Source organism: Neoarius graeffei, chromosome 10, assembly GCF_027579695.1.
Source record: "Neoarius graeffei isolate fNeoGra1 chromosome 10, fNeoGra1.pri, whole genome shotgun sequence".
Lineage (NCBI taxonomy): Eukaryota > Metazoa > Chordata > Actinopteri > Siluriformes > Ariidae > Neoarius > Neoarius graeffei.
Window position 1 is genome coordinate 68,557,702 of NC_083578.1, and position 17,439 is coordinate 68,575,140.

At 40.3% G+C, this 17,439-nt stretch overlaps 1 protein-coding gene across 1 annotated transcript in view; it reads right to left on the reverse strand.

The window, feature by feature from the left end:
- The window catches only part of prkar2aa (protein kinase, cAMP-dependent, regulatory, type II, alpha A), a 49,692-nt gene extending 33,758 nt beyond the window's left edge, over positions 1–15,934 (reverse strand). The window contains exon 1 of the mRNA XM_060932166.1: positions 14,272–15,934. Coding sequence (XP_060788149.1) covers positions 14,272–14,521 — 250 coding nt within the window. The 5' untranslated portion in view covers positions 14,522–15,934. The remainder of the gene's footprint in view (positions 1–14,271) is intronic.
- Positions 15,935–17,439: the final 1,505 nt, after the last annotated feature.

Genomic DNA, 17,439 nt, shown 5'->3' on the forward strand with positions numbered 1-17,439 from the left:
ACCTGTCTTGCAGATCTTGAAAGTAATAGTTAAAGTGTGACGTGTTCTTTATTAGTAAAATAAAAAATTGGGATTGTTGGCAAACTGCTGTGGTATAAGAGGAATTGCACACTTTGGGATGTACTGTTACAGGAAAATACTGGTTCTCTGCTTGGCACTGGGCCTCATCGCACCACCCCAACATAATTTGTTTCTATAACCATATCGCCCATGGTCATTTCCTGACATAATGCACTTAATTAGCAAACTAGCCCACCACACACATTACTCTTTTGAAAATCTTGTCAGATAGGTTTCTGGGTAACCAAACACAAGGGACCAGGCAATAAAATGGAGTTTCAAACTTTTCCAGAAGTCTAGCTAATAAATAGGCATTTATCTTTGTCCATCACAGATAAATGAAGCCTCATTTTGACTGCATTTTTTCCAGCTTCCTAAACCAATTCCATCATGGCTTGTATAATAGCATTTTCTAGTTATCTGCTCCATAATTCACCACAAATTTAAAAACAATCATTTAGATTTATTTGCTTTGGATCTACACAGTTGTTTTCCACTTCTGAGCTATTAAAAGGCATCATTTTTAACTGCAACCGTCTCTTTAAACAGTTACTCAATCCATTCAGATGGGGACTGAATAGTTGGATTGGAGGTTAAACCACTGTCTGCTGTACTAGAGACAGTACACCTTTGTTACTTCTAGAATAGCATGAAATTAAATCGGAGCTTAACACACAAAAAGCCCACAAATATACCATTTAGAGGGAAAGAAAATATTAACAAGCCATCACTGTGCAATTTTCTGTCTGAAACGGGTTATTTGAGCATTATATGTGGCTTTGTAAAGAAAGATTGTTTATTACTCATATTTTTAGTCATACACCTCTAAGTCAATGATTATCTATTTATAGCTTATAAAACATTGAATAGTCTTCATCTATTTTACTATCATGGTTTTCCCCAAAGCGTTTTAGCGTGTCGGGCCCGATACGCTTGCTCTGCCTGCCGATACGCTTAGTCGCTTTAGTTAAAATCTGATACGCTTAGATTTATACCGATACGTTAAATTTCCTACCCACAAGTAACGAGATACATAGGAGAGCAACTAACAGATCCATTTACATATTGACTGATATTTCTGTCAAACAAGTGGCCTTTTTTTCTCCCAATGTTTGTGCTGATTCTGTCAAAGTAATATGTCTGCGTGGTATGATGTAAACAAACTAATCTGTTGACTGTGTCAAGATCACGTGTTCAAACCGTCCAATAAAAATATCGAAAGAAAACGTCAGACATCCCGGAAGTTTCCGATTCATTATAAGCGATCTCATTGGCTGCCGATGTTGTCCCCCACCAGACCGACAAAGCCGACTGATTTTAAATCACGAAAGTTTGACCTGGTCTATTATCATTCATGAACATGTTTATAAGTACATAATCTTTCTGCAAACTTAAAATGTATGAATTAAGTTTTCTTTTCCTTTAAATGTTTTAATCTAGCCCATTTAATAAAGTGCAAAAATTTTAACTTTATAATATGCAGCTGCCTTACTTTTCTTTTCAGTGTATCTTAGTTACACATATATTACGGTAATTGCATCAGAAACATTCTAAATCATTACAGTTATAGTAATACAGCAACTTATTTTAAAGTGGCAGTTCTGAGGTTCAGATCCCTTTGTGATCAACAGGAGGTCATGATGATCGATTCTCTTCATTGGATTGCATAAGCTGGAGCAAACCACCGTTCATGCACATTTTTGTTACAACACTACTTGATCATAGATAATTAAGGGTTCCCTGTAGATTTTCAATCAATCATATACCTCAGTAATCTAAAACAAAACAGTTTAACTTGCATGTTGAACTTTAAGGTGAAATTTCAAATGTGTTTACATTAATACTATTTAGGTCAGAAATCATTGAAACACTGGTAAAATCTATCCTATAAGCATGTATCTAAAACCTCTCAGAGACCCTGAAAATGCACCCGAGTTGCACCCGAGTTGCACCCGAACCCCCCTAGTTTCACTTCGCGCCGTTGGCGCTCAATTGTCTGTGTATTATCATGCCAGAATTTAGGGCTTTAATTTTTTTCTGGGGAAAACACTGTATATGCTTGGCCAGTTGCCCGTGACTGCTTAACGTCAAGGATGAATAGAGTGTTTCAACAATGGAGCATGAATGTAGCAGCCTTTCCCTATCCTGTAAGCACTGACCTTACCACTAAGCTTTGTGGAAATACAACCCTGAACGAAAGCTTATTTTAGTGTGACCTATACAAGCCCGTACCCTTAATGTTTTTGCAAATGCTCGTTTATTGTGTTTATTATAAACCAACTTGAAAAATTCTGTCAATACACAAGATAAATCTGTGATAAACAGAGCTTCACACAGCTGTAAAACACACAACCCACACTCTCACGCTTAATCATTGTCACAATCATTTTCAGTATGGTGCCCTTTCACAGAAGAACCTCATGATCTCTCCGCTACCAAAGCAGCCAGAACGCGAGCTCTGAACCGAGATACGAGTGCATGTGAGAAAGACAAATAACGACAGATGAGTTTGTCCTCTCTTCCTCATTCAACTGTTGCTACAGACAGAAAATAGGGAAGTACCAAAGTTCAGATTATTATCCTGGCCTGACAAAAGAATGATGCAAACACACACACACAGCTCTCTTTAACTGGCAGTAATTAAACTTTAGTTTTACAATATTCAATCTCAGATATTTGAGAAGCAATTAATTCTTTACAGTAATACAATTTATAACAGAGCTGCACACAAAAAGGATTACAATCTCAATTAGGTTCTCAATGACATTCAAATCAAGAACAGCATCGATTCTGCATTTGCACTCGGGCAACGATTGCAAAGAAACAGCAGCACTACTTCCCCTTATTCACCGTGACAATGACAACTGTACAACACAACCTCCTGTGAATCAACAGAAGAAAAAAGGGAGAAACAATGTTGTAAAGCTGTGTAGGAATTTTTTTTTTTACATGACCTCAACCACAGCTCATAGTAAGAAGGAACAAATTTGCCCTGAGCAAATGTTAATATTATGTTCCAATTTTAAAATTTACAATTACTAAACAACTGATGAGGAAACTTCAAACGTACACCCAACATCTGCTAGGAACATGTTGTAAAAGCTTCATTAAGTAAAAGTAGCTGTTAAAATAGAAGCAATTAGCGTATGCACTTGGAACATAACCACATGGACATCTCCAGTCTCACCATCCACTCCTGGGACAAGACACGAGTGTCTCAGACGCATGTGTCAAAATGACGATGTGCAGCACAGACACTGTTAAACACTGTAGAACAGAGACAGCGGAAAACAATGACAGATTCAATTATTTAACTGGCAGCAGCTTTGTCATAAATCAACATAATTGACAAAACAAAGCAATGCTTGCATATGATATTTTGGAAGTGTTTTTCCTCCCACTGCTCTTTCCTTTCCGATGAAAGAAAGTACAACATACACTTGACCACACAGCAGCAACTCTTGGAGAGTCCCAACAATTTTTTTCAAAATGGAGCTGAACAGCATGGATGGGCAATATATTCAAACGTTTATATTATGATTCCCTTAACATTTTGGACAATACACCACTGTGTATACGTTATTAGAGAAACGCAACTGCAGAATAAAAGAGGAGCTTTGAAGTGTCCACAAACTTTCGGTCATACAACATATTTATTAAGAAGAAATGGTGTGCGTTTTTAAGGTTAGAACACTACAGTAAAACACATCCATCAATTATCTAAACTGCTCATCTGTTGGGGTCAGGGGAAGCTGGAGCCAATCCCAACTGTCTTCAGGCAAGAAGTGGAGTACAACCACCACAAAAAAAAAAAAAGCATCCTGCATCAACACTAGGGGTGTTCACACGGCAACTTTTACTCCGGTGTAGCACCGGGGCTGCCCCGGTAGAGCGTTCACACGGTACAAAGTTATACCGGTGTAGCCCCTGAAAGCTGCTTAAACCGGTGCAAATCTAACCCTGCTCAGGAGGTGGTTTAAGAAATTTACTCCGGAGTAAATGCTAGTTTGCGGGGCAGCACCGATATAAAATGGGACGTCTGAACGCTACAGGGGTAGACTCGCTACGCGTGAGGAGAGCTGATTACATACGGGCATTGCATAATTTGCATCCTGGTATTTTGCGCTTCCAAAATGGCGAACATCAACAACAACAGAACTGCGTGTCTTCCAGTGTTGCCAGATTTGGCAGTTTTAAGTGCATTTTGGCGGATTTGAACACATTTTGGGATGGAAAACGTCAGCAATATCTGGCAACACTGGTGTCTTCATCCACGTTGTTTTCCCGGCACTTGGTGATGCCATGACAACCGGGAAAAGGAAGTACATTTTCACGCATGCGTATATTTCATTTCCGCATTATTACTATCGGAAATTATAGTAATAATGATAGGAAATGATAGTAATAAAAGGAAATATCAAAACTTTATTACTATCATTTCCTTTGATAGTAATAAAGTTTTTGCTACTATAGCTCGGTCGCAGAAACTGCCGTGTGACCGCAAGTGGGGCTGCACCGGTGCTAACATGCTCCTCTCTAGTAAGCAGGGTTGTGACGTGTGAACGCTCCGCAAAATTTACACCAGTGTAAGATATATCGCAACAAAATACATAGGTGCAGCATCGATGCAAATATGTGCCGTGTGAACACCCTAACTGTCAGCACCTCAGCTCAATAATGGCAGGACCTCAGTCTATTGCAAATGATAAAGGTTGCAATTTTTTCTATTCTTAATTTTAAATATGATCCCATTATGTCTGATTATCTGTCCATTATAATTTCAAGTAAACGGGGCCATAATCTCAGTTTATATCTGTAGTCGCTCACTAATTACAGATGTAGTAGATTGAGATTTGGCTGGAAAGTGTTGGAGTATTCCTTTAAACCAGTGCTTCTCATAGTTGGGTCGATGAAGCATAACCAGGGAGTCTCAAGTTTTTTTTTTTTTTTTGTGTTAGAGAAAATCATAACCCACCATTATTATATTCTAGTGTGGGTTCTTCAATAACTCCAAAACAAGCTGACCTACAAATATCATCATATGAACCTAATGTGCTCTGCTGGTAAAAAGTTGGAGTATTTAAAAAAAATAAAAGCTCTAGGACTCCAATAAATAGCCAGAATATGACTGTACACATGTTAATGAGTCTAACATTTGAAAAGGTTGTATTATGTTCATACAATAAACCTGACATCGAAAGGGGTCCATAATGTTTATTTTAAAGGGGTCCCTGACTCCAAAAAGTTTGAGAACCCTGCTTTAAAACCAAATGACCCAGATGTAAAAATCAGGAAAGGACTGTGTAACCGTTTACTCCATTAGGCTGCTTCTATTAAAAACATTTATGTGCCGATTCTCTTAAAAGAAACGGACAAAATTCTCTCACAGCTGAAAAAGTACAATGTTGTGACAGCTGAAGCTAACCTAATAAAATCCACATTGCCTGACAGGGTACATAACAGAAGGAAACTGGAGAGGAAACCACAAGAGGAGACTCTTGGTTTTAAAAGGCGAGAAAAGACGGCTCCTTATGGGTTCCAGAAAACACTTTATATTTTTATTGCTGCAGTAAAGACAACGGATTTGGAAGATACTAACAGGAGTTTGGTCATTTTCTGTTATGACATAATTAAAATCTCTCTCTTACTTAAACTGCTGGGTTAAAAAGGAGCCTGGACCATTTCACTGCAAGTTTGAGGCCCACTTTACACGGGGACGGTCTGAAACAAAAACGCAAAAGTCCGTTTTCGTTCTCACTTTTTTCCGCGTCTACACGACCGTTTTCACGGAGGAAATCTGCGTCTATACGGTGACGCATAAATGTGTGGAATTCAATTGGATGTGCATGCCAGGCAGCTTAGTGGTGCTGTGAAAGACCTCTGCTATGTCTGCACGCATGCGCAACGTCTTCCGTCTTGTCTGATCTGCACATCTGCGCCGCGAAAACTTTGACTACTCTGCCTACGGCTACTCGTGAGGTTGCCAGAGCAGCTTGAAGGTCCGTTGGATCGATGTAATCAGACATGCTGTAGCCGTTCTATATGAGTGGGTGGAGCACAGAGGACGGCAGGACAGAGATCAGGTTTACAAATAGGCTTTATTGCCACACTTTTCAGTCTAACAATATTTTTAAACCAACAGACACACAAGCAACCGGCGTCTAGCTTGGGGATGAGCTTCTCTGCTCTCCCTCTTTAAATAGGGCACGGTCACTGGGAAGACACACAAACAGGTTAATTGACATCAGGTGTAGTGATTCTGCCACTTACCTTCCCTGACTCCACCCTCCTGTCACAGACCAGTGCTTGACCACGCCCCCACTGCCACACATGCTCTTACTACGACGTAAACGCGTACCCGACGTGAGCAGATCCGAGCAGAGTTTCGCATATTGGGTAGTTTAGACGGATATGCAACGGGGGCTGTTTTTAACTTATCCACTCTGGAAGGCGTTTTCAATTTTTTTCCGTTTTTCAGCCTCGAAAACGCCGTCCCCGTGTAGACGAAAGGCACTTCCGATAAAATATTTAGTCGTTTTTACCCGACGGCGTCCTCGTGTAAACGGGCCCTGAGAGAGGAACTATGTCAGAGTGCATCACACAATTACCATCATGCACACAAACACATCGTTCTACATGTGTATGTGAATGAAAGAGACACACACACACACACACACACACACACACACACCCCTTCTGTAGTTTCTCTCTGCATTTGTCAAGTCTTTTACTTGAAGCCTACCCAGAGGGGCCTCCTGCATGAAAAGCACTTCCCAGGTGTTAACTTTCTTTTTCTAAACTATATGGATTTTTTTTTTTTTGGTCTTAGGCCAGTGAAACCTGGTTTTAGGCGCTGTTTTTAAGATTACTCGTCACACTACATGAGAGGATTTCCATAAAATCTTGGCTGAATTCTACAGACCGTACGATAAGGTGTCCTCCATGTCGGATTATATGAAACTCGTCCAACAACAGACTTGCATTCAAAGAACATTTCTACACAGCATTAATCAGCGTGATCAAAGATTATTCGCAAAATGTCACATGAACAGAAAACAAAACATTCTTCGAAGTGAGCTTGATGTAATAAGAATATTTTTCTTCCATCCATTAGCATTTACATTTTGCTATTGGCACTAGCTTATTTGTAGCTGTCCAATGAGTTTCATGTCTTCCTATATCATCTTCCTAAGTGACTTTTAGACTAGTGTTACAGTAAAAATGCTGGTAAGCATATCACAGGAGCTCCAAAGCCACCAAAGAACTCTCAACTACCAACCAAGAAACTGATTCAAATAAATTAGTACTTTCGGCTGGAGCGTTCTTGGTTATTAAAGGACTATCAAGTTCACCAAGACGTGTGTGATTTTAGGTTTTACACAAACAGAGGTGCAAAACAAGTTTACAGTTCCAATGAAGAAATCTTTGAATACTAGATCACTACAATGTACAATTTGACTATTTGGGGGAACATCAGAAACTTGGATTTACTCGTACACTGACAGTCTCCCCCCCAAAAAAATCCATCTTTAAGCTCTCTGTTGGCAAAGATGTCCGAAAATGCTCTGCATATTTGTTGAGTTCTGACTGCTTCAGGCAATGAGGTGAAGAGTCCTCATGTGCGTCATTGAAAACACCAAGTGTACAATGACAGCAGTTACACATTTCCTCCTTGAATATCAGAACATAAAATTCTCAAGTTCACGGAATACTGAGAACTAAAAGAAGCCAAGACCCAAAAAAAAAAAAAAAAAAACAGACTTTACTACACAGGATTTAAGAAGTCTCCAATTAAGGTGGTTTGAAAGCTGTCTTATGAACACCTTTAACACACTACTTCAAATCACATTTTTATAAACACAAGCCAACATTCCAAACTGACTGCACGTCAAACAAGGTTATAACAATTTTCACCACTCCCACTGGAAGATTTCATCCTCAGGTGACCCATGATCTTTAGTGTGCTGATGAAGTTCTCCGTTCAAGGTTCACCTCTTTCTTATCTCACCTACCCTGTGCCTGGGTACAAGAGAAATCCATTCCTGGACTGTATAGAAATCTAGTTCACAGTCGTACTGTAGAACATTTATTTTACAGCAGTTACTTTGTCGATCATGCTTTGAATAAAGCTTTGTAAACTTGCATCAACTAGCTGCAAAACATTTTCCTTTAAAGAGGATTCAGAATTTGCTGCCTTTGATTAATCAATCCCATACTTTTTTCCCCTTTGTTCAATCCCAGTACAGCGACAACCAGACAATTGTGTGTGGAGTCTCAATTAGGGAACTGAACTTTGCCCCATATTGGATTTCTGCTCAGGGCTAGACAGGAATCTGTGTTTGTACTTTCAAGTGCATGAGCAGAATTTAGTGCAAGCCCTAGTTAATATTTACAGCACCAGTCAAAAGTTCAGACACTCCCCTTCTAATTCAATGGTTTTCTTTATTTTTATGAATTAAAAAGACACTTCATGTCTTAAAGTAATGATGGATGTCGTTTCACTTTGCTTAGTTGAGCGGTTCTTGACATAATATGGATTACCACAGTTGTGGAATAGGGCCATTTACTGTGTTTATTATTTACTATTTAATCAAATGCATTAAGAAGGCAAGAAATTGCATTAATTAACTTTTGACGAGGCACCTGTTAATTGAAAAGCATTCCAGGTGACTCCCTAATGAAGCTGGTTAAGACGATGCCAATAGTGTACAAAGCGTCAAGGTAAACACTGGATATTTTGAAGAATCTAAAATACGGAACATTTTGGTTTTTATTTTTTTTTTTTTAGCACTTTTTGTTTACCACATAATTCCATATACCATATGTTCCAGATGTTGTTTCATAGTTTTGATGTTTTCAGTATTGTTCTACAATGTAGAAAAGAGTCCAAATACAGAAAACCCTATAAATGAGTAGGCGTGTCCAGACTTTTGACTTAAAACTGTGTCTTTTAAGTGGTACGTATAGGTAATCACCTGACTGAGAACAGAGATCCCCCCCAAAAAAAGGTAGTTTTGTGTTCATTTTTTCTTTAAAGTGAGCAGCAGCATAGAGAAAAGTACCATAACCTATTCAGGAACATGCACACACATAATACTTCACTTGACCGTAATACGATTAAGAGATTTACCCATGCATGACGACAATCCGCTTGCTATTCTGTCACTGCTATTATCTTAACACTCACGCATTCTAATTGCCAAAAAGTTACAAAAGTACAATAAGGTTGTGAAGAAAACAAACGTGTTTAAAAGTCAGCCCAAAACTGCACATGTAACGCATCAACAGTTTACGTTCTTTGTGCAAAACAATTTCAGACCAATTGTTACATTTTCACATCTTCAACACGACTCTACAATATACGAATATAGCAAAAGTATTAAATATTGAAAACTTGATTGTACCATTATATCATGTAATTTATGCGAGCTGATATTAGTGTGTTCTGTGTGCTTTAAGGATGTCTCTCTTAGTGACAGCACAACCTGTCAACAGGACAACTCAAACATGGCAGCTAGTTATAATAGAACAACGAGACCCAGGTTGGAGAATAATGTCTACTCAAACACCAACCTGATGAAAGTTGAGATGAAAATTGTAAGAAAAGCCATGAAAAGAGTTTACCATGAGTGCATCACTTCTATTACAAACATGTTGCACAAACAGCATTATATTAATAATGAACGAGTGCAACATCTTTACAAGAGTGCTACTTATGGCAAGTTTGCCTTATGAGGATGTTTGACATTATTTGCTAAACTAATATGTAAGAAATAAAACATACAGTTAAAGAAAACTAAATTTTTTTTATATAACAGCAAAGCGCTTTATACCACAGCAATTTGCCAACAATCACAATTTTTTTATTTTAGAACGAGTTTAAACATTTATAGCTAGAGTTAAGCTTTGGAACACTCCTTTCCTGAATGATGATACATATCCCCAATAATATTTTTCAATCTGTTTATCATTAGTTGTAGATTATACGGAAGCCGCTGTGAATTAATTGGTGTGATAGAAACCAACACATCAGAAGGAATATATTAACAGCGGTCAGAGTTATATGATTATAAACGATATAAAAAGTAAGTAAACACCAGACTGTTTGTAATTTGATTCACGGTAAATCATCATTATCTGCTCATAGGAAAATAATTGCCTGACCAATAGACATGATTATCCCCATTCTCTTTCTATTTCTTTACAAAATTTCCTGCTTATGAAATGACAAATGCATACCTGACCCAGTTTTAAGCAAATTTTCTGAGTGCACATAAAGAAATGTGTGCATGAAAGTATTAGACACACTCTGGACTTCCAGATGGTTCCACTCTGGGATACCTCATTAGTAAACGTTTCAGTTAAACAGAATCGGAAATGGAGCAAACAGGACTGTTTATGGAAAAGTCACTTTCTGATTGACTGCTAAACCCCGACTGTTGAAGACAGACCACCAGTCATGTTCATTTAATTATCATGTTACTGTGCATTTCTTGCAGCAAGTGGGTTACGCCACCTGTTTTAAGTCGACATGAAAACCTACTAGAAAGGAATGACGTGCCATCTAGAGGATGTAGCATTTAATCTCCTAGATTAAATCAAAATCACGTTTATACTACCTGATGAAAAAAACAGGCCTAAAAAGGCTGTGGCCCTGTTCACACCAGGTATTAACATGCATCCGAGGAAATGACACAGTCGAACTGTTGATCCTTTGTTGCTGTCCAAGATGCCAAGACACCTCTATGTTCACGCTACAAATGTGACGTGGCCATGTTCATCCCAGACCACCTACAAATGTGGTTTGAATTATCACGTTTGACTCCGTTCACACCTGTATGTAGCATTGTCCACTTGTGATCCATTCACCCAACGCATGTTAATGCCAGAAGTGAACAGGTCCTATTTTTTTTTTAAACTTGTTCAAAAACACCCTGACGCTTAAAAGATTAAATATTTTTAATACCAGAGAAGCATGAGGAAACTGATGGTGGTGATGCGCTCAATGGCGCAAACTGCTGAAAATTCTGGGCAACAGTCCAAAGTTCCTGAATCTTCTTAGAAAATTACAGATAGTCTGCTATCCAGACCAGGTGGGAGCTGTTATAAGCTAAGAGCTTTTAATTGACGTAGACACCATCCACACCCAATGTTTTGAACCCGCTCATGTGAACATGCCAGTTAGCTAGGTGGTGACGATTTTTCATAATAACTGGGAACATACCTATTGTGATGAACAACCAGCAAGTAAGAATTTCATTGCACATGATGACAAAATGACTCAAACTTCTGTCAAATGATTCAAGAGGAACATTATGAGCGTATGTACTGAAGAGTAGAGAAGGCAAAACGTGTTTATAAAAAAATAAATACATTTAAAAAACCCACAATTTGACCAAAAGCGCATTCATTTTCACTAACTGTTTTGTCAGCTTCAGAAATTGCTTTATGCAGGAGCGTAGCTGGCCAAAAACTTAAAGACAGAAAATGATGTACATAACGATTTACATGTGTGTACTACTGATGAGGTGGAACCACTGCTAATGGCCACACTTTGGTCGAATTTGATATCTCTGCTCACAGTGCAATCTGCAGCACTGGAGTGGTGGATTCAAGTACGTACGTCTCACCGCAGCCTGCCTACGGGATTGGATGTAGGCGGAGAAATGCCACGCAATTACCATATATGGGGGTATGATGTATAAGGGTTATGGTGTGTCCTGTAGTTGTCCTTACATAGTTGGATCCAATCCCGCAGGCTGCAGCCATATGCCTCTCAAATCAAGAGCAGTACAGCATGCATCATATTCTCCACATGACTGTGTACTAATAAAATAAAGCAAAATTAAACTACAAACATTATCAAACAAGATCAACTGTGAGCTACTGCTCACTTATGCATACCCCCGTGCTCGCTTATATCAGAATGCAAGCAATCGAAGGAATAGGACACTTATTATGACTGCTGACTTCAACAAATAATTAACCCTGAAACAAGTAAAGAGTAGTGTTCTCCCCAAGGATTTCAAATAGCGTCCTGGTAAACTGTCATTTTGAAATAGCATTTTGCTTCTTGAAATAGCATCAAAATCCACCCTGTGTGTTTCATAAATACATTCAGTCGGTAAACAGGAAGTCAATGTGGGACAGACCTGAAAAAACGGTATACACAGTATAGAACCCCAAACTGAAGCTCGGTACCAAATATCAAACAGTTGTAATTTGCAGTTGCTAAGGAAAATGCTACAAAAATTTTGTAAATCCACGCTGTATGTTTCATAAAGACATTGTCAGTAAACAGGAAGTTGATGTGCAACAGACCTGAAAATGGTACACGGTATAGAACCCCAAGCTGAAGTTTGGTACCAAGTGGCTATGATTTGTGGTTGCTGAGAAAAAGGGTGTTTCGGACGGAAGGAAATACGGATAGATGGACAGAGGTAATCCAGTATAATGGTGTTGGATTAAGAATACATCTTTGAGGAATTTCAATTTTCGCTTTAGTGTGTCAGAAGAGACTTTGCCATTCAGCTTGTGAGAAAGTCTAACCCTGCAACACCCTGCACCGGCAATGACGCAACAAACCAGCCAGAAGTCATTTACTTTCAAATTGAGCTGGCCAAAACGTTGAGTGGCGTTTAACTGTATGCAAACGTGAAAGGAAATGATGCACTGGCAGCAGCCACTGTGAGTGAGAGATAGTGGTACAGTTCAACACGGACAAAGATTATGTATGCTTTCTGGTTCCAGATATTTGTTCTTACTCACAGCTGCTGAGTCAGTTAGTGATACTCATCGTGCTGCTACGGCCTTGATGTGTTTGATTTACCCAGAATAGAATGGTGCTGGTATTATCACTGTTCTATTTGGGTACATCAAACATTTTAAGCCTGTCAAATATTCTCTATAATATCCTGAGCCATAAGTATTTTTTCAAAACATCATGATAACTGTGGGGGCGTCGTGGCTCAGGTGGATAAGGCGCCATACCATAAATCCGGGGACCCGGGTTTGATTCCGACCCGAGGTCATTTCCCGATCCCTCCCCGTCTCTCTCTCTCCCGCTTATTTCCTGTCTCTACACTGTCCTATCCAATAAAGGTGAAAAAAGCCCAAAAAAATCTCTTTAAAAAAAACCCAAAACATTGTGATAACTGTGACACTAGCTGGAGACACAGCCCCGAGATTTCCTTGAGCACTAGGGATTACTGTTGTTGCTTTGAAATATACAGGACATTTAATTGAGGTTGAAGATGACTGAAGACCCTGATTAGTTTTCCTTCCTGAGGAGCATGGTCATAAACAACAGCAGCAGCTCATCAAGAACATGACTGCAGTTTCTGCTAAAGAGATTAATGCTCTGATAACTTACAAAGTGTGATCAGCTCAAATCTAGGTTTCGAATAATAAATCTGAACTGACGAATATGCTGATAAACAATCCCTCCCTGGTCACATTCCCCTACCTTAATATATCACCTGATTTTATTGATGCTGATGTGTGCAATTAAAACACAGTGAAACTGGAGCAGCATGATGAGCAAACGGAAACATGAAAGAGAACATTAGGTGCTATGATGTAGACCGAGCGCTCGTTTCACCATTGTGAAAAACATGTTTGCTTTCTCAATGACCAGATCCCATTCATTCACAGACCTGCACATACATGAAGCAACTCTACTGTCAAATATCCAATCCATGAACCAAATAAACATGGGGGGGGGAAATCACACATGCACATGTATTAATGGTAAAAACAATCAATTTGGTCTTTCATTCGTGTGTCAGATGTATACAGGGTTACGAACAGATCGAACACTGTGCAGCATCCCCCTCCCCACACACACTGCCCATCACTGCGTTGAATGACAGAATGCCATGGCAACTGTGCATATCCGCATCGCCCGTTCATAATGACTGTGCGATTACACATAATTTTGTCTACATAAATAAGTGCAGAACTGCTTAAACCTGCAGATGGAGCATGATTATGAAATAAGTGGTACCATACTGACTGAACAGTTCTTGAGATGGTTAACTCTTCTAGCCCTCAACAGGTTCTAGAGATTCTACTTGCCTTTTCTGAAAGGAAAACCCTTCACTGTGGAGATCTACACGATAGAACCTTTTAGGGTTCTTCCAGAAGGACAAAGCAGACTCCATTTTTGGGTGCTACATGGGACCATTTTGAGGCACTTTGTTTAATACTTACGCTCAAAGTCAGAGTCATCTTCGTCGTCATCTTCGCCATTAGACTCCGTCTGCATGGGCTCACCATCGAACATCACCCCCTTGCCGGCAGATTTGGCAATGGCCCCGGACCCATCTTGACTCCTCGTGTCTCTGAGTCTGGTGAAATACTGCACAGCGAACTCAACCAGATCTGGAGGCCTCTGGCGCAGCACCTCCACCGTATAACCCTGCAAAAGCTCGGTCAGACCCGCCGGGATCTCAATACTCATGGCTGGATGGTGATGATGATATCCTGATACCCAACTATCTAGTTATTTCTGTATATTCTGGACTGTGGTACAAAAATATAAATATATTTCTTATCAGTCCATGTAGTGGACAGGCTGCAGTATTGAAAATGCTTGCTGTCAAAGGAGCAAGGGTTAGGGTTATTTATCTACGTCTTGATCTAATCCCAGTCGAAAAAGGATGGAATAACATATGCCCTGTATCCCAGCGAGGAATTAACAGGACAGCCGGTGAAGTGTGGAGAGGTAGGCCTACAAAAGATCAATGCTTCAGAAAATTTCAATGCCAGTAGCCCAGATTAGTCTGACAAATCAGGGGGGGAAAAAGTTAGATAATTTCTCTGGCATAAAAATATATTAATGATAACTGTTTGGTTCTGGGTGTTTATAGCCTCACAGATTAGCTTTCAAGTTTTTAAGGCCAATGGATTACCTACCAGAGTTTTGCTTATTTATATAATATATACGTGAATGTTTTATTTCAGTATCAACCAGGTACCAAACTGCACTGAAGGGAGTTTAAGAGTTAAAAAAAAAAAAAAAAAAAGCAAAGTAACTAACCACGTGTGTGGTTTTTATATATTTGGCGGTTCCTCTAAACAAGTGGCTCCTTTCACTGATGTCAAGAGAACCTGCAACAACAAAAAACTGTCCTAGCTCAGCTCACACACAGGTTTTACTCTTTTCCTTACACTTTGGGCTTTTATTTTCCTTCCTGCCAGTGTATCAACTAAAGAGTTTTTTTTTAAATAAAGAAAGAAACACCAATAATGTTCGCTAACGTTACCGAGTTTCAAGAAGCTCAGCAGAGGTAGCTGTGTTGTAAAGTTGTCTTGTAAAAGCGGCCAGCCTTTGCTAACACGAAGCTAGCTAATGTTAGCCTGAGAGAGAGAGAGAGAGAGAGAGAAGCGAGGAGGAGGAGGGTGGGACCGAAGGTGACAGATAGCTAGTTAGCTCGTCCTCACAAACTGGTCAGTCTCTGTTCAAACCATGCAGTCCAGTGAACGGGCCAATAAAAACGCCCCATAAACGATAACTCGCTATCAACTGCACAACCGCTCAGCTAAGTACCGCTAAAAACAACCTTCCACAAGCCAGAGACCGGGAACTGGTGACGAGCTTCGCGGGCAGAGGTGAACGCTAGGCCGGCTAGCTAAACTAGCCGAGCGAATCCAACCACGAAAATCTGCAGGAAACTCGCTCCTTCTGTGTCAATCCTGATTTCTTTTTTTCAGCGACGCATTCCTGAGTCGAAAGGCTTGCACGTCAAAAACAGACTTCCTCTTAATTTTGGTGAAAAAAAAGCGTATTTTTTTTTTCGTATTGCCCGTTTCTGCCTCCTGACGAGGCTCTCTCTCTCCACTCCACGAGCCGCTCTTTAGGGGGTGTGGCCACACAGACAGAACAAACCCGAGCAGTCAACGCATTCGGCTCTGATTGACATCCAAATGGACCAATCATATCGCTTCTAAAGGTGTCACTCGAGTCCGTCGTGCGAATAGGCGTGGCTGTGAAAATTCACAAATGACAGCTTGTGCTGCACTGGATTACCCCACAGCTTCCTAACCCTGTCCTAGATCATCTCAAAATATTGGAATATCCTGAAACAGTTATTTTTTTTCCTCTTAATTTCATTCAAAAAAGGTAAACTTTTATATATTTTCTATATTCATGATACATAGAGGTTTGTTTGGTTTTTTTTACTTTGTTGATTATGGCTTATAGTTCATGAAAATCAGAAATAAATTTCTTCTCTGCATTTAACCCATCTGAAGCAGTGAACACACACATACATACCCAGAGCAGTGGGCAGCCATGCTAACAGCACCCAGGGAGAAGTTGGGAGTTAGGTGCCTTGCTCAAGGGCACCTCAGCCCAAGGCCGTCCCATATTAACCTAACCTAACAGCATGTCTTTAAACTGTGGGGGAAACCGGAGCACCCGGAGGAAACCCACGCAGACACGGGGAGAACATGCAAACCCCACACAGAAAGGACCTCGCCAGCTGCTGGGTTCAAACCCAGAACCTTCTTGCTGTGAGGCGACCGTGCTAACCACTAGACCACCGTGCCGCCCTACATATGGCTTATATGAGAATCAGAAAGAAAGCACAACTTTATTCATCACACACTTGTGAAATTTCCTCTCTGCATTTAACCCATCTGAAGCAGTGAACACACACACGTGAGCAATGAGCACACACATACCCAGAGCAGTAGGCAGCCACGCTAACAGCGCCCGGGTTGCAGTTTGGAGTCAGGTGCCTCACTCAAGGGCACCTCAGCCCAAGGCTGTCCCATATTAACCTAACCACATGTCTTTAAACTGTGGGGGAAACCGGAGCACCCAGAGGAAACCCACGCGGACACGGGAAGAACATGCAAACTCCACACAGAAAGGCCCTTGCCGGCCGCTGGGTTCGAACCCAGAACCTTCTTGCTGTGAGGCGACCATGCTAACCACTACACCGCCATGCTGCCGGAAATCCAGTATATCAAAATATTATAGAATACTTCGTTTCAAGCTTGAGTAAAATATTATAGATACCATGTATCTCTTGGTCTAGTTCAGTACACGCAGCCACAGTCATGGGGAAGACTGCTGACTTGATAGTTGTCCAGAAGATGATAATCAAAACTGATAATCGGAGGGTAAGCCACCGAAGGTCATTGCTGAAAAGGCTGACTGGAAAAGGTGCACAAGCAACAGGGATGACCGCAGCTTGTCAAGAAAAGTTGATTGAAGAACTTGGGAGAGCTTCACAAGGAGTCGACTGAGGCTGGTGTCAGTACATCAACAGCCACCACACACAGATGTCTTCAGGAAAGGGGCTACTACTGTCGCATTCCTCATATCAAGCAACTCCTGAACTAGAGACAATGTCAGAAATGTCTTACCTG